This window comes from Camelus dromedarius, chromosome 9, assembly GCF_036321535.1.
Source record: "Camelus dromedarius isolate mCamDro1 chromosome 9, mCamDro1.pat, whole genome shotgun sequence".
NCBI lineage: Eukaryota > Metazoa > Chordata > Mammalia > Artiodactyla > Camelidae > Camelus > Camelus dromedarius.
In genome coordinates this window covers 47,242,471-47,268,615 of record NC_087444.1, presented here as the reverse complement: position 1 = coordinate 47,268,615, position 26,145 = coordinate 47,242,471, and the positions used below count along the sequence as shown (strand labels likewise).

Below are 26,145 nucleotides of genomic sequence, written 5' to 3'. Positions count from 1 at the left end.
TGAGTGCATAAATTACATCTGAAAATCAAATATAGACATCAAGTATAAACACTGAGGTTTTCTAGTGCCTATACTTACCAAATGAATTAACATTTCAAATTTATACTTAGTGTGAAATTACCCTTTGCTGTCTGAAACAAGCTATGTTTTGATATTTGGTTCTTTTACATGCCTGAATATCTGTTGCTGCAGTTGGCTAGCATTGTTAACAGATCCCTTTAATGTTTTAAGAAAGAAAACTTGCATAAAGCTTTTATTAATATATTCTGTATTGCTTTGTTGCTTTATTTTGGCGATATTTCTAAGAATAGCAAACTATTAATTTATTTGAAGAATGTCAATTTATTGAAGAACTGTCAGTTTTATTGAAACTATCCACCTTTTTATTTATTTATTTCCATCATTTTCCATAATGGAAAAATAAAATAGAATGCTTTTTGGTGATTGGGCATTTTACTTAACTGATTTTATCTTCTTCTACTTTTGGATCATCTTATTTCCTTCAGGTAACTCTTATGGCTATCAACTGTCATTGTACAGGCAATAGAAATTTCTGGTCTTTCAAAAGTCAGTAAACTTTAAGCTTAATAATTTACTAAAAGATAATGTAGTTTCATAATTCTTTTTATTCATTCAGCTATATTTACTTATATTAAATATCTGTTGACTGGTTGAAGTATAGTGCCATTTTATTTTAAAGTCAATAAGATATGTTGGAAATACTAGAATAGGAGTAAAGAGACCTTTATTGTCTTTTACTAGACTTGTGATTATAACAGTTCGTTTTCTATTTTAGGGCTTAAGTTTCCCTATTAGTTTAGTGGGATCGATGCATGCCTCACCTGTGAGTTTTTCTTAGGATCAACTGAGATATTGTAGATAAAAGCACTTTGAAATTTTTAGTGTTCTATAAGTATATAATAGTTTTATTATCATGAATATTTGTTCCTAGAGTTTTCTTCACTAATGTTTTAAGCCAGTGGTTCCCAAACCTGGTGGGAATTTTTTTTAAGTCCAGTTGGGGTCCCACTTAGCAGATCAGAATTCTGGAGTTGGAACCTACAAATCTGGGATTTTGTTTTGTTAGTTTTTATTTTGACCTAATCTCAGATTTGCAAAAATAGGTCAAAGTTTCTTCGGGCTCTTCACCCAGCTTCCTCAAGTGTTAACACGTTATGTAACACAGCACAATGATCAAAACCAGAAAGTAAACACTTATACAGTCCCCCTAACTTATTTACAGACCTCAAGCAGATTGAGTCAGTTGTTCCATTTTTTTGGCCAAAATCCGGTTCAGTATCTTACATTTTATTTTGTTGTCATGTCTCCTTACACTCCTCCATTTTGGACTAATCCTTCCGTCTTTGTCTGTAATAACATTTTCAACTTTGAATCATACTGGCCAGTTATTTTGTAGAATGTCTCTCAATTTGGGTTTGTTGTATTTTCCTCATCAGGAATCTGTATTTTTAACAAACAAGATACTGATGAAGCCAGCCTCACACATTTAGGAATTACTGATCAATATTAACCAATTTTTTTGTAGTAACCTTATATGCCATTTTAAAACTTATGATAAACTAGTATGACTTCATTATTTCCAGAATCAATGTTCTATGTAAGTAACCGTAGTATGTGTGTATATATATTTATATTTATCCTTTTTTAAAAAATTTAGAATTACGTCAGTCAGGAATGACTTCAAGTTTTAGAATCAACTTTTTTCCTACCATGGAAATGTACCTTTTTTGAACAGAATGGGTGTTTATAAATATTTTGGACCTCAGAGATTTAGTAGGAAACTACTGTATTTGAGATATCTCTTACGAAGTTAGAATTTAAAAAATATTTTTGCATGTGTTAAGAATAGTTAGTTTATGAAATAAGCTATTCCAGACCTATAGAAAAATATTGGAAGAAAACACAGAATATATGAAAAATAAAAATTTAAAGATTTTTTTAATAAGTACATTTTTAGAATAATTAGTAAGTGAAGGTTTAGCTAAGGTATTATAGGAAACATTTATCTAACCTACCCCCCTGTACCAAAAAAAGTGAGTTAAGATTGATTTGGTAGCACTTAGTAGTATTTAGGCCATATTTATTTATAAAAATGATGTTTAAGGAGCTTAGTCCACTGTCCTTGGAGAGTTTTCATTTAATTACTTTATACTACTAGAAGGAAAGGGATGACCTCTTCATAGTCATTCATAAATACAAAAAATTTAAATATCTCTGCTTGTGATTTCATTGAAGTTTTTATTCAATGGGATTTGAGTCTATAAAGCAGCCACTTAGATACCATGTCAGAATATGTATCTCATATACATAATCTATTTCACTTATCAAACAGTGAGAAAATGCCTTTTTAAGCAGTATATTAAAGGATGTTAACAGACCTTGATCTACATTTCATAGAAAATTGTTGTTTAAGTAACTATTTAAGAAACTTTCCTTTCATTAGTGTTGTCCTCATCTACAAACTAGTGTAAAATATGCATTTAGGTTTGGAGATAACAAATAGGGGAGTACATGAAAAATACATTTCCACCAATTGTTCTACTTCAGGTTATCCCTTACCTTGCCATTGAAAATCATCTGCACAAGTGCCTCAGGTTGTATTAAGTAACCACATGTAGCATAATGGTTACCCTTGGGAGGAGGTTATTAGAAGAGAAAGCGTGACTGGAGACTTCAGGGAAACTAATAATGTCTTGTTTCTTGATCTAGAAGCTGGTTATATATTTATTTTCAGTTTGAGAAAATTCATTGAGCTGTACTCTTGATGTGTATACTTTTCTGAGTCAACATTATACTTTAATATTAGTACACTGTTAGTTTTAGGCTAAGTGAGGGATTGCATTTGGGGGGCATTTTGAGATCTTAATGTCTGTGGGGTATCTATATGGATATATCTAAAACAGTTGGTTATATGAATCTGAAGTTGAGGGGAATGTCAGAACTAGAGACAAGAAGAGATTTAAGAATCTTCAGCTTGTAAGTGGTAGTTAAGAATAGATTAAATTGAATTTCCTAGGAATAGTATATAGGAGAGGAAAGAAAGCTGAGGACAGAACTTTGAGAAATACCAAAGTTTAAGGCATTGACAGAAAAGACTGAATCCTGCTGGAAACCAACATACTAAAAGAAGAAGAGCCAAAAAAGTTTAGTGAGAACCAGAAGAATGTCATGTCATGGATCCCAGGGGTGCAGAAAAGGAAGAAGTGATTAGTTATGTGTTGGAAGATAAAACTTCTTAAATTTCCATTGGACTTGGCATTACCACATCATTTGTGGTCTTAGACTTCAGGAGTTCAGGCTTTAGAGTGAGGCCTGAAGTAAATAGAATATTTAATTTCTATCTCTATGCTTACTATTGGTGTGACCTTTAAACAAGTAATTTAACTTCTCTAAGGCCTCAATTTCCTCTTATAAATTAATAGTACTTGCCTTTTTGAGTTGTATGAACATTAAGTGAGAGAATGCGTGTAAAGTTAGCAGAGGCTGACCCACTAAACACTGAATAAATGGAAGCTATGAATATGAAAAGCAGTTCTGAGTTTAGATTATAGTGGATTGAGGAACGCAAGAAACAGTCAGTATAGACGACTTTTTTGAGGACTGTGGATAAGGAGGAAGAGCAAGATCATGTGATATCTAATAGTGGATATAACCTCAAGGGAGAGTTTTATTTTAGGAGAGAAACCAGAGTAAGGAAGAGGAACCAGAAGAGGGAGAAAATGAGCAATGAAAGTAGGGAGAGGGAATAGAGTATAACTATTGTTGGTTTCTTAATATTGTTTCAGAATATGTTTTTGTACTTCCTCTGATTTCCTGGTTCCAACATAAGCTGTATTTTTACTCCTGTTCATTTCACATACTCAGAAGAGTGCAGGTGAGATATCACGTAAGAGTTACCATTATCCTGTTGAAGATGGTAATCATACCAATATAAAAATAACCTGGGAATAAATCATTCTAGAGTTTTTTTCTCACCTCACATCTCATCATCCAGTCAGTCACCAAGTCCTTGCTTCTGCTTCCAGAATGAAAAACTGTATCTTTCTTTCCCTCTTCATCCACACTACTGTGGCCCTGTGTTTCACTATTCATCTCTCACCTGAATTGTCCACCTTGTTACTGGTTTCTGTGACTTGCATTTCACTTCCTTCTATTTGTATTGCTCTCTTGTTTAAAATTCTTTTTTCTCCCAATTTTACTGAGACGTACTTGACATATCACAGTGTACTAGTTCAAGGTATATGACATAATTTGATATGTGTATGTATTGTGAAACTATTACCACAATAAGTTTAGTTAACATCCATCTCCTCACATAATTATATATACATTTTTTTTATTTTGATGAGAACTTTTAAGATCTACTGTCTCAGCAACTTTCAAATATATAATTCAGTATTGTTAACTATAGTCACCATGCTGTACATTACATCCCCAGAATTTGTTTAAAATGCTTCCATCTTCCAATTGCTTAATTTTTTTTAATTCATTCGAAAATATCTCCATGCCATTTATTGTCCTGCCCTGTGGAGCTTAAAGCTGGCCCTAAACTAAAACATTAGCTCCTTACATGTAACCAAAGCCTTTTGTGATCTTGACCCTATCTGGATGACCATCTCTGCTTCCTCCTTATGCACTACTTTGTGTGTTTCTGACATGCTCTTATCACTGCATATTCTCATTCTTCTGTGATATCCCCCTGCCTGGAATGTACCCTACCTTTTCTTTCACTGCCTTTTGAACTCCCTTTCATCATTCAATTCCCTATCTCAAATTTTACCTTTTCTGTAAAGCCTCCTTTACTCTTCCATAAACATAATGCATTTCTTCCTTTCACATTACACCTTGTGCTAACTTCCTCTTTAGCATTTTAGCTAAGATCATATTCTAACAATGACAGGTTAAGATTAGGAACCGTGTCCACTTTATCTTTAATCCTTGAGCCTAGGAAAGTGCCTGTCATCATAGATGTAATTACCATTAGTTGAGAAATCACTATGTGTTAAGACTGTGCTTAGAGCCAACATACATTATCCCACTTAATTCTCAATGGCAATAGAGGTAGCTGTTGTAATGTCCCTATTGTCCAGACAAGTAAACTATCAAGTAATTTGCCCAGTATCTCACAGATACATAAATAGTGAAATCAGGTTTTAAATCTTTGACACTATGATTTCAAAGTGCATACTCTTAACCTCCAGGTTCTCCCACATTAGTTAATAATTGTTGAAAAATTTTTCATATATTTCTGATAGGTCACACTTGAAAGCATTTGGGGAGTTTTCTATGTTTGGAATACAGACATCTAAAATGGAATTCTCCTGACTAGCAATTAACGTGGTTTGAGACTAGTATGGTGCTTGAAGATCATGCCCTCCCATCTATTGAACCAGATAAGGAAATGTGGGAACTGAGTACTTCTATCTTTGATCAGGAAAAAATATAGAAAACACATTTCATTTTAGATGTTTATATTTAATGTGTTAATATACATATATACATGAATATATTAGAGATAGGTAAGCTTCTACATACTCTAGAAATATAAAAAGTAAAAGAAAGTTCTTACTCTTTAGAAACATACAGTACAGCTAATAAAAGGCTTAGCATAAGTGAAATAATCAAAGAACAATTAATTGTTAAAATGTTTTAAGTAAGGGAGAAATTACTGTTGGGTAGAGAGTATAGAGAGAGACTGTAGAGTAGAGGCTTTTGGAGAATAGGTAGGATTCAAAGGAATTAAGTGGAATTTGAATTAAATAAGAGGTGGAAGGAAAAAAAATCCCTCATTCTAAACCTACAAGATGATAAAATAAGTGAATTACTTTAAATATTAAATAGTTATATACCTGGAATTTTTCTCATAAAAAATAATCTTGAGCCTAAGAAACAAGTGATAGAACTTGAATGTTTTTCTGTGCTTAGAAATATGTTAGCTGTAATATTGGTTTATATTTGTTCCACTGGAATAGAGCTTGGAGAATAGGTGGGATTCAAAGGAAAATATCATTATGGATTTCATGATAAATACCTCTGGTTGGACATTCAGGTGATATAAAATGGAGGAAAATTTATCATGGCAATCTTAATTTGACCAAAAATGGAAAGTTTCAAAGAGATCTTATTGTTTACTCTTCTCCTTCTGAAACAGCAAACTCATTATTACATTGGGTAAGAAACAAAAAAGAAAAAATGAATCTTCTGATGAAATATCTGATGTGGAGCAGATGCCACAGCATACTTTCAAAGAGGAAGACTCTCAAGTGAGTATTAAAATTTTTTCTGAGAAATAAGTCACTGGCAGAATTATTTAGATAGCATAATATTGTATTATGGATATTTATATTATAGTTTAGTGGCTAAAAATACATTTTATTGTATGACAGAACTTATATGAGAGCATTATTAGAATATTGTCCTACTAGTATTACTGTAGAATGTTAGACCTGGGAGGAAACTTACACATCCTCTCCAAGCCCCTCAGTTTTCAGATAATGAAATTGAAGCCCAGAGAGTTTAAGTAACAGTACAGAGTCCCTGATGGTTTTTAGCATGGGGAAGTATCTAGCGATATTATCCTGTGCTTACAGAGTACTTTTGAATGAATTTGATGATAGAGATATTAATTTTTAAAATCACATACAAATGATAAAGCATATGGGTTGAATCATTCCTAGAGTTAATTCCTATGGTCTGCTTCTGTTGAAGAAAAGATAAACAATTATATTAAAAATCCCCTAATGGAGACAAAAATACTGTGCATTTTGCCTTTTTTCTTTTTGAATAGGTGGATATTCAAAATAACCTTGTGAAGTTAAATATATGCATAGTGAAGGTCATAATTCAGGCCACCCGCCGCTCTCTAATAATTAAAGTACGACTCTAGGCCATAGGGGTGGTGGCAGTTGTTGCATTATGGGGCCAGAAAGCCCCTGAATGGCCTTTCTTCTTCCTTATGCAGCTTCTTATCCAATGGGAGAGTAGTGGCTCAAGGCTCCTGGGCTGCTGCAAGAGTTGAGGTAAGGGCAGTGACTGAAGCTCCTAATATTATATGGCCTGGCTTTTTCTTCATATGTTATCCTTAACTTAGGCAAACATATAATTAACTTATTCAACATGAGGAAATTTAATTAAATTTTTACTAAAATAATGCTGGCCATTTTTCCATTATGTAATTACCAAATGATGAAATGGTAGAATAGGTTAACATGCACATTTCTTCCATTCCTTTCACTGTAGTATTAGGTTGCTGTGACAAGTATATTGCTTTAACACAAAAAAATTAATGGGGAAGGAAAGAAATATTTTCTAGTAAACAACTGTAAATCAATTATTGGTGTATTTAAACATATTATTACATAAACTATACGTAAATATGTATATAAAGGTAGCTTTCAACCACAATGGATTGTCAAGATTTGAAGGCATGAAAAGTAATTTAAGGTTTAGAGTCAGGTGGAAATCTAAAAATGTGAATATGATGTTTAGTTTTTTACCTAATAGAGAGAACTTAGTAGTCTAACTGTATTTAGAGACTTATTTTTAAAAGTCCCTGAAGCACATTTTATTAGGATTATTTTAGGAAACTAATGATATGTTATCATAATGAAATATTTAGTCATGTAAAAGCATGTTTCTGACCTCTTATGTAAAGTGCTGTTGACTGATCTATTGAATATCAAAGCCTTTAAGACATAAAAAAACTAGAAAAAAAGAAATTCAAAGAAAGAATTTTTCACTGTTTTAAATTGTGCTTTAAAAAACATTATGGAGAAAGAAAGCCAGAAAAACAAACAGACAAACACATTAGCCAAAAATGTGGACATCAAATTAGATTTTGTATTTTTTAAAGTAGTAGAACTGTTGTATAACAAGGAAGATAATTGGTGAGAGTGGCACCTTATCTGGCTTTGCCTAATATGTAACTGTGTGCTCTAGTGGAATATAATTTATGATGAAATCAACTATAACCTTATAACTCAGTTATTTAAATTACTCTTAGGGACTGATAATGTCTTCATAGGATGAGGGAGCAGTTTACAGTTAGTGGCTCTCATTCTACTTGTGAAGAATTATCTGAATGTGCACTTCTGTGAGTTGAAAAGATTCTTTCAGGCCACTTATTTACTATTTACTAAAGACTAATAAGTGAGGCATTTCAAAGTACCAATAGATGCCTAAGTGACCAGAAAGGAAACTTTAATGCTGAAAACATCTTCCAGAATGTTCTAAAAGTATACTGAATTATTCCCAAACTTCATTATTTAGCAAATTTGTGCTTAATGAGATGTAATAGTGGTAATACATGTTATTGTTAGAATAATAAATGTCACGGATGGTTATTAGTTTAAACTAGTCTTGAGCATTAAGAACTGTATGATGCCCATAAGAGAACTCCAAACATTCCTTTAACCTGGTATTAAATTAGAGATCCATAGAATTTTCCATCCCAGGGAATAATAAATATTTCATATCTTTTCTAAACAGCATGTGGGGAAATTGGGTTTCTAGAAGTCCTTTTTAATAATTTTTATGTACCACCTTCCTGTCTCCCATAATGACAGAAGTGTTACTTTGAGTTTTGAAAATGTAAATACCTTCATGGCTGAGAGATGGTGACCCATAAATGAGGCATGGAGTTTTCTACTACATTTGGCTAAGCTAACTCACCACAGTAGTGCCTTTCTTTCAGTATTCTACTCTCAAGGGAAAGAGTCAGAGACACTCTAAAGGCTACTGCAACATTTCTGGATGCAAATAACAGTTTGTCCTCACACTTTTGCACTGATTCAGCCATTTTTGTCATGACTTTAGAAGTATGAAAGACCTACCAAATTGAAGACGTTGGCAGAAACCAAAAGAACACATGGGTTATTCTGTTCGTTGCATTTGGGGGGAATGTCGTGGGAGTTACTAAATACACAGAAGAGTGGTAAAAGGAAGAAGGAATATTGAGCAGTAGAACAGGTGGCTGAGATGCCTCCAGCCATGAGATTCTAGAGAGGTGAGAAGAAGCAAACCTAAGTCCTTTGGGATTTTTAAGCCATTGTGAGATTTATATAATGGGAACATCAAATATTAAGTATTTAGGGAGGTAAGTAAAGCCATGTAGACTTGATACCTGATTTTAAATTTTTTAGATTATTTTAAAATTAGGTGGCTACACATAGTACTTTTTAAAAAGCTTTCTTCTGTTTTTATGATAGCGATGTTCTTTATTCTTAAGGCAAGCTAGTAAAGGTAGTAAAACACTGGCTCCTCCTTCATTCACATTTAATTATCTGGTAGATTTAATACTTTGTTATTTTATGTATCTCTTTTAAAACGTATATTATTTGGGTTTTTTTTTTTCTGTTTTAAGCACAAGTTCATGGGTCGTGTAGCAAATATTAATTTCTTCTTTTAGTTTTATGGCCCTGATTGTTCAACAATATTTGTCCGATGTACTTTTTAGGTTTTGGGTAAAAACTGTGAGAGTATTATAGTTTAAAATTTGTGTTTTCCAAGCTGTAAAGTAGTTAAAAAAGAAATCTATTTATTAACAATTTCTTAAGAAAAGTAATAAAGGTATTATTAATAGTTGTCATTTGAAACTTCAGGAAGTAAAACTAACCTTTGGCGAAAAGCAAATTATAATCTTCCTTTAATTAAAAGGAAAAATGAGAAAAGATGAATGTTAAATATAATTTTGAAAATTTAATATACAAAATTGCCACACTAGAAGTAATTATTTTTTAAATCTTTCCTTTAAAATAAATCATAAAAAATAAAGTAAAATAAATCATATAAGTATGATTCTTATGGTTCATTACAGAAAAGAAGATCAAATCGACAGATTAAAAGGAAAAAATATGCAGAAGATGCAGAAGGGAAACAATCTGAAGAAGAGGTTAAAAGCTCCATGAAAATAAAAAAGAATTCAGCTCCTTTACCTGGTGAACAGCCTTTACAGTTATTTGTGGTAAGACAGATTTTGGATTATGACTGTAAAACATTTTAAACCAATATAAATTTTTTAATATTTGCATTATCTTTCCTCCTAAAATTTGCTCCAACTTTTCTTCCTGCATTCCATATTGTGTCAATAGAACCATTAATTATTCATATCAGAAACCTAGGGATTTGTTCTCTCTTTTTTTATCTTTACTTCTTCTTTGAATTTTTTAGCACATTTTTTATCTCCTTAATATATATTTCTAAAATTCCTCCAAACTCTATCCTTTTTGCAGAATATTTCTAAGTTATAAGCCTAATCATAGTACTTTTCTACTGAAAACTCCAATGGTATCCTAAATCTTACAAGCTAACCATTTTAGCACATGTCCTTCTACTTCTCTACAAACACTCAGTCCTCTGGTTTTATGAATGTAGTTGCCTAAATGCCATGTTTTGACACCTTTATGTCTTTGCATACGCATTGTGCATATGCACAGTTCTTTTCATCTCCCTTATCAGGATTGTAAACCAAACACTCATCTGTTAGCTGAGTTACATGACACTTTGAATAAGTACTTATCTTCTCTTTGCCTGGGCTTCTTAATCTGAGAAAGGAGATGATAATAGTACCTACCTTACAGTGTAGTGGCAAAGATTAAATTAGTTAATATACGTAAAGTGCTTAGAATAATATCTGACACATTGAAAAGCACAATTATGTTTGCTGTGATGACGAGGACAGTAACAATTGATTTTTTCATTTTTGTATTCCTGACATTTAACACGGTGCCTGGCATATGTGTTAAGTAAATGTTTGTTGAAATTCAGTGTATTCATAAACATACAAAGTGGCAATTAAACGAATTTTCAGAATATATCACCATATTTTTTTTCCTGCCTCTCATAGGAGAATCCGAGTGAAGAAGATGCTGCAATTGTGGACAAAATACTATCTTCTAGAATTATAAAAAAGGAAGTAAGTAATGATACATTACATTTTATATTTTATATTCCTCACCCCAATTTTAAAAGTCATAATTATTTAATTTATTTTCTTAGATATCACCTGGAGTGATGATTGATACAGAAGAATTTTTTGTAAAATACAAGAATTAGTAAGTATTTAAGTTAGAAAAATAATAGAAAGATATGATTTAAATATGAATTCATATACTTAAGTATATTAAGTTAAATATTGATTTTATTGTATCTGCATTTTAAAATATTATTTGTTAGCTCAAGAACTTAAAAAATCATTAAAAAGTGAGAAGACTTTGAAAACCTTTCATGTTAAAGTTGAATTTTTTTCAAAAAACATTGTTTACATCAAAATGCAGGAATATTATAAATTATGTCCTTACAAATTATAGACATTATTCATTATGTTTATATCATTGAACTTTTCAAGTTTTATTCAACTTTTTCTTACACTTTGGTGAAAGAAAATGTTTTAATTAAAATTACATTGATTTCAAAACAAGTTAGTTTTCTGATCATGACAAAACTATTATAATGAAGAAATAAATGATAAATCACATCTTGTTATCCTTACAATTCAGTTTAACCTGTTTCTATATGGCAAATTGCAGACCTTTAGACTACAATCTTTTTAGGATATAGTGATTACAGTGGCTTTATTTTAGTAATTATATGGAGTCTATTGACATTAAATGAAATGATGAACTACCTGTTTGTAAAGTTGAAGATAATATTTTGTTTTAGATACCATGATTAAAAATAAATCTAAAAAAATCAAAACATGGTTCTCTATATCATTCTAATATATTGCTTTTATAAAAATTTTAGCTCCTATCTTCACTGTGAGTGGGCCACAGAACAGCAGCTTCTGAAAGATAAAAGGATCCAGCAGAAAATCAAACGATTCAAATTGAGACAAGCACAAAGAGCACATTTTTTTGCAGATGTAAGGAAAAAAAAAAAGAATATTATGTGTGAACTCTGAGCACCTGTAGTACATTATGTATCACAAATTTAAGTATTATTCATTTTAATTCTTAGGCTTCCACTTTTGATATTTGAATACAAATGCTACCTACATACAGTAATTTTTCTTCCTTCAGACTTAGCTTGGAAAATAGCTAAAACAGGAACACTAATAATGAATGGTAGATAACTCTTGTATTTTTAAATTAGCATGTATTTAATACTTTTTAGAGTTGAATGTGAGTGTGTCAATATCTTAAAGTATTCTGTTAGCAGATTTCCTCAAGAAAGGAAATGGTAACATAGGAAATACTTGGGAAATAAGATTTTTCAGTAATTGAAATATATTGCTTATTTTCTATATGTTATGTGTGTACAATAACAGACATCATTGGAAAAATTCATTAACCTTTCCAGGCCTCACTAAAAATCTGATGTCCTTTCTTGCTCTAATTTTTTTTCTTTTTTCTTCTAATAGACTTTTTTAAAGAACAGTTTTAGATTCATCTACATTTTTTTAACTTTTTATTTGAAAAAATTTTAGAGTTTTTATTTTGAACACTAAAGTTGCAGAAATAGTACAACAAATTCCCATATATATTTTAACCAGATCCCCTAAATATTACTATTTTACCATGTTTGCTTTATCATTCACATTGATTCTCCCTGTCTCTGTGCACCCCTCTCTTTCTGCCTCTGCCTCTCTCCCATGCACATGTATTTTTTTCTAAATCATTTGAAAGTTGTCTCAACTTCTGTATTTTCTATAAACATCTTTCTTATATAATAATAGTATAATTAACATTGGTGTAGTATTATTATCTATAAACGTTCATATTTCACTAACTGTTCCACTGGTATTTTTATAACAAAAAAAAATGTGTGTGTGTGCTTAGTCTCGTCCAGAATTGAATCCTGCAGCACATAATGTATTTAGTTATCATGTCTCCCTTAATCTTTCTGTTTTTCATTACTTGGACTTTTTTTTTAAGTATATATAGGTGGTTTATTTTGTAGCATATCTTTCATTTTGGGGTTATCTGATGTTTCCTCAGCTCTAGGTCATTCACTTTTTAAAAGAACATCACAGAAATGTTGCAATATGCTTCTCAGTGAATCACATCAGGAGGTACATAATACCTATTTGCCCCATTACTGGTGGTGTTAACTTTAATCACTAGATTGTGGTGGTGTCTGGCATATTTTTCCACCATGAAGCTACTATTATTTCTTCATAATTATAAAAATCTACTTCACAAATCTGATGATTTTAACCACCTATAATATCAGTTTATGGATGCTGGAAGGTTCTCAAAATTTTCTCCCCTTCTCACTCTGATATAGAAGTTTCTGATGAGCTGAAGATTTTAGAAGTACTTAACTAATAATCTTTTGGTTTTTCATGAAGATTTGTTTTTCTCATGTGACTCAGGTACAACATAAATTGGAGCTGTGCAGATTTTCTTAGGCAACCTTATTACCATTCTAATGTTGGACAGTACTCTTTGTTACCAAGTGTGTCCTGTACCTGGGGATGATAATACTGCTCAGAAAAGGTTTAAGATAGTGAAGAGAACTAAAGGCACAGCCATGGAATACTACAAAATTTAGAGGTTAACAGGAGGAGGGGCAGCAATTCTTGGACCTGATGAAAATAGCAAGAGAAAGGTATAGAGGTTCCCTTTGGGAAATTTTTAAAGAACACATCTTCTAGAGTAACTCAGATGTCTGGAATACCTTATTTTTTGGTGCTCTTTAGTTAATTTTATTATATATAACATGGTGATTCATAATACAGACAGATATCCTAGATATCTTTTGAAAATTAAAATAGAAGTATTCCATTTTTGGAAATTTAATTTAAATCAAACAAGTGTTCTATAGAGAAGAGCTAGTAAATTTGTCTTTATTTCACTTTCATCTTTCCATTTCTTTGCCAAATATTAACTTACTTTTTAATTTCAGATGGAAGAAGAACCATTTAACCCAGACTACGTTGAAGTAGACAGAGTGTTAGAAGTCTCTTTTTGTGAAGATAAAGATACTGGTGAGGTAAATATTTGGTAGAAATATTTTTTTAAGTAATGAAAACCCAAAACCTTACAAGTATTAAAACGTTATTTTTTTAAAGTTAATGACCTAAAAACACTTTAAAAAGTTCATTCATTTTTATTGATGTAGGTGAATATATTTAAACTATTTCTGGGGATTCTCAGATTACACTGTTTTACTATTTTTCAAAATAGTAAAATGAAAAAAAATTTTTTACAGCCTGTTATTTACTACTTAGTCAAGTGGTGCTCATTACCATATGAAGATAGCACTTGGGAACTAAAAGAAGACGTAGATCTTGCAAAAATAGAAGAGTTTGAACAATTGCAAGCTTCACGGCCTGACACAAGACATTTGGTAAGAATATGTCTTAGCATCATAAAATCTTTGCACTTCTTTATTCAACAGGTTTAGTGTGATTTTTGAATTTTTAATTTAGTGTTTGGTATACAATTAATGCTCTAGTTTTAAAATTACTACATAGTATCATACGATGTTAATTTAACTATTCCTCTTTAGTGGATATTCCAGTTTTAAACAATACTACATTGAACATTGAGCCCTTGAACAAGTTTCTGTAAGATAAATCAGAAGTGTAATTGCTTAGTCAGAACATATGTGCATTTAAAAATTTGATAAGTATTTCCTTCTAAATTGTCTTCCAGAAAAGTTGCAAATTCTTCTACCTCATCTTGCTCAGCTTTGAGCAGAGCTATTAATTCTCTGTCAAAGAAAAATCCTTATTATACCCCCCTTTTCCTTGTTTTCTGTAAACCAGTTATTCATCAGTAAATCTTCTACTTTCATAGTAACTTTATTTTTAGGAAAACCTTTTGTATAGAATATTGTTAAAGGTCTACATAAATTAAGTACACTGATTTCTTACTTATATTTGTGTTTCTTCCCTGTTTAAAAGAAACAAACAAAAATTTGTCAGTTATTGATTTTTCTAATTACAAAGACTATAGAATTCTAGAAGGCTATGACAAGTTGTGATATTTTAATAATTATATAATTTTTTGCTTTCATTTCTTTAAAACATAGGATTATTTTCTTGTGAGTCAGGTTTTGGGAGCCAACCAAAAGAAATTCACATTGAAGTGACATATTATGAAAATATTTTGGCCATTCCTCTTTCAAATATAATTTGGTCATAGAAATTTCTTATTTCTCTAAAGAGGAAATTTGTACATGAAAAAACAAGAACAGATCACTTTTGGATCAGCATCAGAGTAAGGAAGGCTGCCATGAAAAATGTGGAAATGTGGTGTAAGACAAGGAAATTAATTAATTGTTCCATGGAAGAAATCATATTGTTTTTATAATAATTTTTTTTCTGGTCATCTTATTTTTCTGGTCTTCTTAATTTGTCTCTCAATAATATCCATAATCTATTACCAAGAGAGCAGCAGCTCACCTCCATTCCTTTCGACTTCTAAGTGCCTTTCCTTGAACCAGGAAACAAAAGTGTTAACTAATTCAAGGAGGAGTAGTCCAAGGGATATTATGAAAGGGAAAGATTTGGATGGGGTAGGGGGGAGGTTGGGCGGGGACCATGCTTCAGTGGTAGTGTGATCTCTAGCTTCATCAAGTTAGCTATTTCTTTAGATCAGTGGTTCTCAGTCAGAGGTGCTTACGAGAAGCACTTTAGCAACTTTTCAAAAATTAGACATGCCTGGTCTCTATGTCCTGGCTCCAGAATCAGAATATCTTGAGAGTGGACCTCAGGTATGTGTGTTTTTAAAAAGACAGTTTTGATGCATATGAGTGGGAAGAACCACTGCCTTAGATATATAATGTAGTCCTTGGTAAAGGGGACTCAGCCAATAGAATTAATCCCATTAATTAATGTAAAATCAGTTTGACAACAGTGCTAGTTTATCAAAGTCAAATAATGTAGAAAGTAAGGATTTTTTTTTTTTGCCAGTCTGTTATTACTAAATAAAATGACATAAAACATGTAAAATATTTTTAGAAATTCTGGAAATGAGATTTCTTCCTGACCCAAACTAAGGAAATAGTAGTTTGTATTGCTGAAAAGAAAATTATGGAGAATATTACATGATGTGGAAATTATTTTAAACAATAATTAAATATTGTATGTTTTTAAGTTAATCAGCTACCATTTAAGAAATTTTTTTAGTAAATCCTAATTGTATTAAGTAGCAGCAGACTTTAGTAATCAGTTCTATTTTCAGTATATACTGATAGCCTATTTTGTTTTTCATTCACAATTACCATATACTAACCCAGATCATCCTCTAATTTTTAAAAGTATAATTTTGTTGATTATAGCAGTATAATCATTTAAAAGCAGAAGACAGTAGGAAACCTTTCTCAGAAACTTATCCTACTGAGACCTAGACCCTAGTAATTTGGGGCTAGGATAATGTTATTTCTCTTCCTATCCAGCAGTCTTCAGAAAGCTTATGTCTTAGTTGTCCAGAATAAATTCATGACAGAGCTTTTTATTGCTGAGGAAGAAAGCGGGTTTGAATAAATACTACATATGTAGATGAATAAGTGTGTTTTTCACATACAGTGTTATGCTTCTAGATTTTTGAAAGAGATATTTTGTATCATGAATATCAAAAGTGGTATAGAGATTATGATGGATTTAAAATATATGAGAAAATATGATATATATTATTCCTTGAAGTCACTGCCTCTGCACTAGGCCCTGGAAGATAGCCTGTTGAGTCCACATGAGCCATTTAAGGACTGTTTCTCATTTCCCTAAAGCCTTGTGTGTCTCATGGATTTAAGCCCTGTTGACTTTCAGAGCCAGGGGATTTGTCTCTCAGGTGTAGGTCTAAAAAGTTGAGGTGCCAGGTGTAGGATTTAAACCCTTTTCTCATTTGGGAGAAGTTCAGGGTTGTGAGTTTCTCCTGATTGTGGGATTGGGTTTATGGCGAGATTATGTCTCAGCCTCTCCTATCTGTTTCAGTGTAAGTTTTTTCTCATTTGCCCGTCACGTAGGAATCACTTAGCTAGTTCTAGTGTTGCTTTCAGAAGAAATTGTTCTATATATACCTGTGGATTCAGTGTGTCTGTGAGAGAAGGGTGAGTTCACCATCTTGAACCAGGCCCAGCTAATGCATCTTTGTATATTGAGTTTGAAGCGATTTTTGAAGTGTACAGTTTGCTAAATTTTGACATATGAAACTATCATCATAATTGAAATAATAAACTATACATCACTCCCAGAATTTTTCTCCTGCCCCTTTGTAATCCCTCCGTCCCAAAACTTCCTTCCCTCATGCCCATTCCCCACCCCCAGGCAACTTTATGTCACTATCCAATATTTTAAATTTTATATAAAGAGACAGTGTATGCTCTTTTTGAGTGGCTTTTATGCAGCATTATTGTTTTGAGGTTCATGTCATTGCATGTATCAATAATTCGTTCCTTTTTATTATTGAATTGTATTCTGTTGTGATGTAGTATCCCACAATTTATGTATTCATTCACTATTTGTATTGACTATTAGAAATTGAGCTGCTCTGAACATTAGTATACAGGTCTTTGTCTAGACATGTCATTTCTTTTGAGGAAGCACCTGTAAGTTAAATGGCTGGCTAATATGTGTATATTTAACTTTTTAAAATTGGTCTCAACATACTATATTTCTGCCGGCAGTGAATAAGATTTCTAGCTGCTTCACATCCTTGGCAACACTTGGTATGGTCAGTGTTTTTAATCTTAGCCATTCTAATATATGTGTAATGGTAGAACATTGTGGTTTGAATTTGCATTTCCTAATGATTAATGATGTTGAACATCTTTTCATGTACTTGTTTGCCATTAGTATGTCTTCTTTAATAACATACCTATTCAGATATTTTGCCTATTTTTTATTGGCTTCTTTGTTTTCTTATTATTGAGCTTTAAGAATTTTTGAGCTTTAGAGGGTGAATATAGCTTAGTGGTAGAGCACATGCATAGCATGCATGAGGTCCTAGGGTCAGTCCCCGCTACTGCCATTGAAAAAAAAAAAAAAGGATTATTAAGCTTTAAGAATTGTTTATATATTATTTAAAAAAAAGTCGTTTATCAGTATATGATTTGCAAATGTTTTTTCCAGATCTTTTCATTATCTTAATAATGTCTTTCTACAAGCAGAAATTATAATTTCAGTGAAATTCAGCTTATCTGTCTTTTCCTTTTGGATCCTACTTTTGCTGTTTTATCTAAGAAATCTTTGCATAATCCAAGATCACAAAGATTTTTCTCCTATTTTTTTTCCAGAAGTTTTTATAGTTCTAGGTAACATTTAGGTCTGTGATCCATTTTGAGTTAATTTTTTGTTATAGTACAATATATGGATCAAAGTTCATTTTTTGCTCATGGGTATGCAGTTGTTCTAGCACCATTTTTCAATAAAACTATACTGAATTGCCTTTCCAACTTTGTCAAAAATTAGGTGACTTAATACATACGAGTATTTCTGAACTGATCTGTTTATATCAGTTCCACACAATCTTGATTCTATAACTTTTACCATAAATCTTGCAGTTGGTCAGTATAAATCCTCCAACTTAATTCTTCATTTTCAAAGTTATGTTGAGCATTTTTGGTCCTTTGCATTCCATATGGTTTTAGAACCAGCATGTCAGTTTCTACAAAAGCATTGCTGAGATTTTGCTTGGATTATGTTGACTCTGTTGGTCAGTTTGGGAAGAATTAATAATGTAGAGTCTTTTAATCCATGAATATGATATATATTTCCATTTATTTAGGTCTTTTCCTTTTTTGAATCATATTTATCTTTTTTTAAATTGAAATATAGTTTGTAAAATTATTTGGGTCTTGAAATTCTCTCAGCAATGTTTATAGTTTTAGATATACTAGTCATATATAACTTTTGTCAGATATATTCTTAAATATTTCATATTTGGATACTAGTATAAGACATTTATATTATTATACTTATTATATTATTGTATTTATTTGTATTTATAATTGTTTCTACAATATAGCATACAGTTTTCTGTATATTGATCTTCTGTCATGCAACTTGGTAAAATCACTTCTTACTTCATCTTTTTTCTGCATTCCACAGGATTTTCCATATAGACAAATCATGACTTATATGAATTAAGAAAATTTTACTTCCTCCTTTCCAATCTTAATAACGTATTTCCTTTTCTTGCTTGATTGTTCCTGTTAGAACGTATAGTACAGTGTTGAATAGAAGTGATGACAATAGACATCCTTGCCTTTTTCTGATAGAGAAAGCATTCAGTTTTTAACCATAAAGTATGATGTTAGCTTTGACTTTTTCATAGATGCACCATATCAAATTGAGAGTGTTCCCCTTTATTCAAAATTTAATGAGTTTTTATAAGGAATAGATAATTGATGTTTCAAATCCCTTTTATCCATCTATTGAAATGATCACATTTTTGCTTTTTAGTCTGTTGGTCAACATTAATTAATTTTCACATTTAATCCACCTTCCATACCTAGGAGAAACCCCATTTAGTCATGCTGTATTAGCTTTTTTATATATTGTTAGATTCCATTTGCTAAAATTTTGTTATGAATTTTTCATCTCTGTTCATGAGAAATATTGGACTGTATGTAGTTTTCTTGTAATGTCTTTATCTGATTTTAGTATCACAGTTTCATAGAATGAGTTGAGATGTATGCCTTCTTCAGTTTTCGGAAGTGTGTGTAGAATTTATTTGATTTTTAGATATTTGTAAAATTTCATCATCATAATGCCATATAATATTACTCTTTTGTGACTATTTTAAAAACAGTGCTTTTACCAAGTATGAGATGTATGGACAATCAAAAAACAAAATACATTATTCATTCTTTGTTTTTCAACAAAGGATCGTCCTCCTTCTAATATCTGGAAAAAAATTGATCAATCCAGGGATTATAAAAATGGCAATCAACTCAGGGAATATCAACTGGAAGGACTCAACTGGCTCTTGTTCAATTGGTACAATAGGTATGTAGTATATATTAACAAAAAAAGTTTAGCGTGTTTTTTAATATATGTTCCAAAACACAGATATTCCTACATTGTTACTGTCATGGAGTCTTCATTATTGAAAATGTAGTTACCTCAGGAAGATATGCAAATGATAATTTAGGACTTTGACTATAGTTACTTCCTTTAAATGTGTACCAGTCAGAATAGAAGGAAGTTAATGTGTTGATTAGTAATTAAATTTGAGATACCTTTCTTAACATCATAAAACATCAGCTATGTTATAGAATGTTTTTCAGCTTATTCTACTGAATGCTGATAATTGAATCTGATTAGTAAGATGTGAGCAATTACATCTATAAGAATTAGATGGGTCTGTAATATAAGGCTTCAAAGAAGCATATTGTCAATAACTGATAAGGAACAGAGTACGAAAGGTACGAACCTAGTAGTGAACTAATTCCCTTTTATTATTTTCTAAGTTGTTCAGAATGCTTTTTGGAATATTATCTCATGGATTTTTTTTTTTTTTTAGAGTGATGGAAAATTAATTGCAAAAGAAGTAAAAATTGTTATTGTGATAGAGAAGGAATTCTGATAGCTTATACAAAAGAGTAAATGAAGGCACTATTATTAGTAGTAATAGCAAAATTTTATGACACTTATTCAAAATCATTTTTCTGTGTTTCTACTTCTCACATGATTCTTCTGAGTTGTTACACTTAGTAATGGTGAGTCATGAGACTCAGATGGAGTTAGGGGAACCTGTTGTCACATGCAGTGCTCTTTCCCCTGGTTTATATTTTCTAAATGTAACTATTTTTCCCAAGAAAATCTTCCTTGGTGAAATAGTTAACAAAATTTTATGTTAATTATCTATCTTATCAGTACCCTTTCCCATTGTTTGTTTTAAACTTACACCACTTTCCTCAAGTACTTTATCTCAACCCTACCCTCTTCTCTCTATATGTATGACTGCTTCATAGAGAAGCCTAGGGCCAGTAGGTGAATTCATTCAGATTCTTGCCTGCGCTCACACCTGAGCCTACAAATGTATCTCCATCCTCTTTCCTCATATCAGAAGTTCAAAGGTCCCTCCCCAGGACCAAGACTAATGCTACCACCTCAACTCTTTACAAGCATATCTCATCCAGTCTTCTCAGAACCTCACTTCGATCAGTTATCATCCTTCTCTGTTATACTTTCAAGCTATCTGATATGATGCCTTCAGTCTGTGGACAAATTTGGGTTTAACCTATTTATAATATAAAAAAAAAAGAAAAGGGTAAACCTTGTCTTGGCTCTGTTTTTCCTTCTAGCTACCCTGATCCCTCTTTGTAACTTCCTAGGCAAATACCTAGGAAAAGTAGCCTGCATGAACTCGTCCCATTTTCTCATCACCAATTCTCTTTAAACCTGTTGTTTGAATGTTGATTCTGTATCATCTCTGAAGCTTAGTTTTCCAATCCACAAGTTATTTTTCAGCCCTCCTTTGCTGTCTTTGCTGCATTGGATAGTAGTTGCTACTCCTTTCATCCTTAAAATTTTCCCCCATTCTCACTTCCAGCAGCTTCCACAGTGTGACTCTCCTAGCTTTCCAGTATGCCTCTGTAACTGTCCTTTCAATAGTCTTTGCTGGTTCTTCTTCCTCTGTCTACCCTTTCCATGTTGTTTTTTCTTTCCCATGGTTCTGTTTTTTGCTCTCTTCTCATATTATGTTTGTTCTCCCAAAACCAAACTCTACACCCTCCCATGTCTTTACTTACCAGTAACATCTCTAAAGCCTTCAAGTCCATACCCTTATTTATTTCTGCTTCTTGCTACCTTAATGTCTATCTCAATGGTTTTTTAAACACAACAGATTCCAAATTAACCTTATCATTTCCTGTTTCCTCCATACTAGACTTATTCTTCTTCCATATTTTACACCTTGGTTAAGAATAACACAGCTTAGTCACCCAGACTGAAATCTATCATCCTTCACTCCATAATATCTGGTTGGTGACTAGGTCCAAATCCCTCTAACTTAACAAGTAATTTTAGAAGCAGTTTTCTTCTCTTGATCCCTCCTACGTTAGTCCAAACATCTGATTCTTTCCTGCATTATTGTGATACTTTGCCAGTTACTGTTCCAACTTCAAGTCACCTCATCTTCTAATATTCACAGTAGCACCAGAGTAAACTTCAAGTACAAACCTAACCTCATCAGTTTTCTTTAAAAATTTTCAGTGACTCCCACTGTGTAATAGAAGGATGTCTAACTTTTATTTATGACCCCTGCCTATCTCAGTAATATATTAAACAATATTAAACACCTTGTGTCCTCCCAGTTGATCATGTTCTTTATACTTCTGCTCTGCCCTCTGGCAAAATCCTGCTCATTACTGACCTCCTCTCTGAAGGCAGTCTTCTCTCGTTTATTCTAGCCAGAGTTGATGCTTGCTCTTCTAAGCTTCCATTATAAACTTAATACTGATGATTCTTAACTGGCCTTTTTCATAATCATTTGTGGAACTTATTTTAAAAATTACAGTTGCTTTTATCCTACTCTGTACACATTGAATCAGAATGTGTAGGAGAAGGCCCTGGGTATCTGTTTCTTTCAAGTTTCATAGGCTGTCCTAATACACAGCCAAAGTTGAAAACCCGTTTTTTTTTTAATTGAAGTACAGTCGATTTACAATGTTGTGTTAATTTCTGATGTACAGCATAGTGATTCAGTTGTACATATATATATTCCTTTTCATATTCTTTTTTCATTATAGGCTATTACAAGAAAACCAGTTCTTCATTTGTGCTTCTGTAATAGCACATTGCATGGCTATTTATTTATTTATTTATTCACATGTCTGCTTTTCTAATAGGCCCAGGAAGGCAGGGAACATGTTCTATTTCTTTTGTACCGCATTTCCTCATACTGTTCCTGAGATATAGAATGCTTCCTCAATAAGTAATATATTTAGTTTGCCTTTCTCTTGCCATTTCATTCTTTTAAGAAAACCAAATATTTAACATGTGGTACCTTTATTTTGGAGCTACAAAAACCTATTATAGTTTCCCCTTTGCAGGATTATAATAAAATTATAATCTTTAGCCAAATCTGCACTTCAGCAACTTTTATATTTTTGTAAATGCAAGTATTTTAACTTGATCTCTGATTGCTTTTGTATATTTATCTTTTAAAACATCATAGTATACAGAAAAACCCAAATATACATGGATAATATATTTGTTTATTTCAGACGAAACTGCATTTTAGCAGATGAAATGGGTCTTGGCAAAACCATTCAATCAATTACATTCCTCTACGAAATCCTTCTGACTGGTATAAGAGGACCTTTCCTGATTATTGCTCCACTTTCTACTATTGCAAACTGGGAGAGAGAATTTCGTACGTGGACTGATATTAATGTTGTGGTTTATCATGGGAGCCTGATTAGCAGACAGATGATACAGCAATATGAGATGTACTTCAGGGACTCACAGGTGTGTTATTGGTGATTTTGTTTGTTGTTTGAAAGTCAGGTTGAAAACAATAAGCATTACATATTAATTACTTTCAAATGTATTACTTTAATTGCCTGCTAAGATCTTAGTTTGATTTTATTTATCATGTTTATTCTATAATAAATTTTGGTAGCCAAAGAGAAAAATGACAAAAGTAGCCAAGCTCATGCTCTGGTTCACTGTAAGGAAGTATGCTGACTTATACAAATATACAAATTTAATTTTATTCTTTGTTTTTCAACTAGAATGATTGTTGTACTAATTGTTTTCAAATACACATGAAATTTATTTTTAAAATAATGACTGTCTCTTACCATCCTATAGTTTTTTCCCCTCCATTTTTAAAATTTACGTCTTAAATGAACACCGTGGGTTTGAATCCCCATTGAGATGAAACCATAGGTTCTCTTATGTGTTCAATGGATTTTAATATTAGACTTTTTTTTTTTTAATTTGGCTTGTTTACTTTGCGTATTGATACAAGCATACCTCTGTATCTTTCTCCCCTTTGGAGTGGTTATTTAATTACTTTGGTATTTTGATGGTTTTCTTCTCCTCTGTATCTTAGAGGCACATTTCCTATTTTACTTTGGGCACTCACTCTTTAGGAAAGAATTACCTATTTTTCTGCTAAAAACACACATCATAAAATTGATATAACATTATGAGAAAGAATTCCCTAGCAGAAAGTAAAGACTAGAAACATGAAGGGCCACATTGCAGTTATGAGTGGCAGTATGACTCTTCTTAGGTAAAAACTTTTATCAAGAAATAAGAAACTAAATTAATTAAAACACAGTTCACACAAAATTGAACTTTTTCATTGGAAAAGGTTATGGCACTCTGCCTCAGTATAGCTCCTTAACATTTTATTTTCTTTCATTTACTCTTCTGTTTTGTACGGAGCATTATAACATATGGCCAAGGTCATGGGGATGTGATAAAGGTTAAAGTAAGATAAAGTGCGTGGACTTCTACTTTCGCCTTCTGATTATAACTGATTTTCTATCTATTTAAGGCTGTAAATCAATAAAATTGATTAATTTTATTTCTTCTTCATTTCCCTTCTAATTCTATGGTTGAAACAATTACACTTCTATGAAATTAAGCATCTGTGTAATCCTTTTATTCTTCAGTTCTATTGAAAATTATCACCTTTGCACCTTTGGTGCTTACGATACTTTATTTTGGTTATAGTTTGATTTCCTTCCACAGTGTTTTATTATTCTTAATTGTACATTTGTAGAATTTTAGAGCTATATGAATTTTAGTTTATATATAAACTGTGAAGTCCAATCTTATTTTTCAGAAGTACCATTAAAATACTGGAAGTTTAAGAGATTTTTAATGTATGTTTCATTTTACTTTGGTATAAATGTGATAGCCAGAAAGTTGAAACTTTCCTGATGTATTGTAAACTGAATAGTATATATTAATACATCACATTTTTATGGTAAATGTTATACATTCTAGAAGAATGTTATGTGATGGGTTTAAAATTTGAAAAGATAAAGATATCTCATATGATGAGATAAATAGATCTGTGCTTTAAATATGGAAATGACTTTCAGAGTTAACTCTTTCAGATATATTTTAATATAAATTAATTAAATATTTAACTTCTGCTTTTCCATTTATTAAATAGCTTGAAATTCCAGTAATAGTAAAATTATACTGTGATTTTCTGAATTGCCTTGGAAAAAGTAGCAGGTAATAGCACTAATATCTGTAAAGATATATTGAGTATTTACCATGTGCCAGGCAGTATGCTAAATGGTTTACAAGTAGTATTTCATTTAATCTTTGTAATATCAAGATTGTAAATAGGTAAAAATATTATCCTCATTTATAAATGAGGAAACTGAGGTAAAGAGAAGTTACATGGTTTCCCCCAAAATCACAGAGCAAAACTGGGATTAATAAACTCAAGGCAATTAGATTCAAGAGCCCTTGTTCTTCAATACTATGATGTCACCTTAACCAAATGCATTGTATCGCAGGTTTTTAGAGCTGTATAAATACCATAGACTTGTACTTTATACTTATTTTAATAATACTCGACTGGAGCTATTGTTTGGCTTGGTGGCCAATGTATGTAATTGTTATGAATTGTTCTCAAATTAATGTGATTAAGTTAATAGAAATTAAAATCCTAAATCAGATCACATGATCTTTCTTAACCCTTAATTTCTCCTAATCCCTAATAGTTTATAGTCTTCAATCCCATTTAAGCATTCTCTTCACTTGGATTCCAGGACTTTATACTGTCCTATATCAGTACCTATTCCTTCTGAGCCCCCCTTCACTGATTCTTTCTTATCTTCCCATATTTAAACTTGGGGTGACCCAGGGCTCAGTCTTTAGACTTTTATATGCATACTCATTCCATCAGAGATTTCATTCAGTCACATAACTTAAGTACCATCTATACTGCTAGAAACTCCAAAATTTTCATCTCCAACTCTAACCTCTTTCCTAAATTCCCGGGTCATATACAAATGCCTAGTCAATTACTCCACTTGAATATCTAATAAACATCTCAAACATAACATATCCAAAACCCAAATCCTGCATTTACTCATTGTAGTAAATAGCAACACCAACTTCTAGTTGTTCCAGCCAAAAAGTTCAGTCAAACTTGAATTCTCTCTTTATCTCACTCCACTCCTATCCATTTAGCAAATCCTCTTGGGTCTACCTTCAAATTAAATCCAGAACTGAGCCCTTCTCATGACCTCCAT

At 31.8% G+C, this 26,145-nt stretch overlaps 1 protein-coding gene across 11 annotated transcripts in view; it reads left to right on the top strand.

The window, feature by feature from the left end:
• Positions 1 to 26,145, top strand: part of CHD9 (chromodomain helicase DNA binding protein 9) — a 208,614-nt gene that overhangs the window by 122,038 nt on the left and 60,431 nt on the right. For 10 of the 11 annotated variants that reach the window (XM_010990074.3, XM_031458441.2, XM_064489165.1 and 7 more), the window contains 9 exons: positions 6,173 to 6,284; positions 9,836 to 9,982; positions 10,865 to 10,933; positions 11,017 to 11,072; positions 11,764 to 11,881; positions 13,867 to 13,953; positions 14,173 to 14,310; positions 19,794 to 19,915; positions 23,140 to 23,383. In XM_010990074.3, the coding sequence (XP_010988376.2) occupies positions 6,173 to 6,284; positions 9,836 to 9,982; positions 10,865 to 10,933; positions 11,017 to 11,072; positions 11,764 to 11,881; positions 13,867 to 13,953; positions 14,173 to 14,310; positions 19,794 to 19,915; positions 23,140 to 23,383 (1,093 nt within the window). Of the gene's footprint in view, positions 1 to 6,172; positions 6,285 to 6,982; positions 7,041 to 9,835; positions 9,983 to 10,864; positions 10,934 to 11,016; positions 11,073 to 11,763; positions 11,882 to 13,866; positions 13,954 to 14,172; positions 14,311 to 19,793; positions 19,916 to 23,139; positions 23,384 to 26,145 lie in introns of all 11 variants that reach the window. The other variant, XM_031458455.2, reaches the window with a different exon arrangement.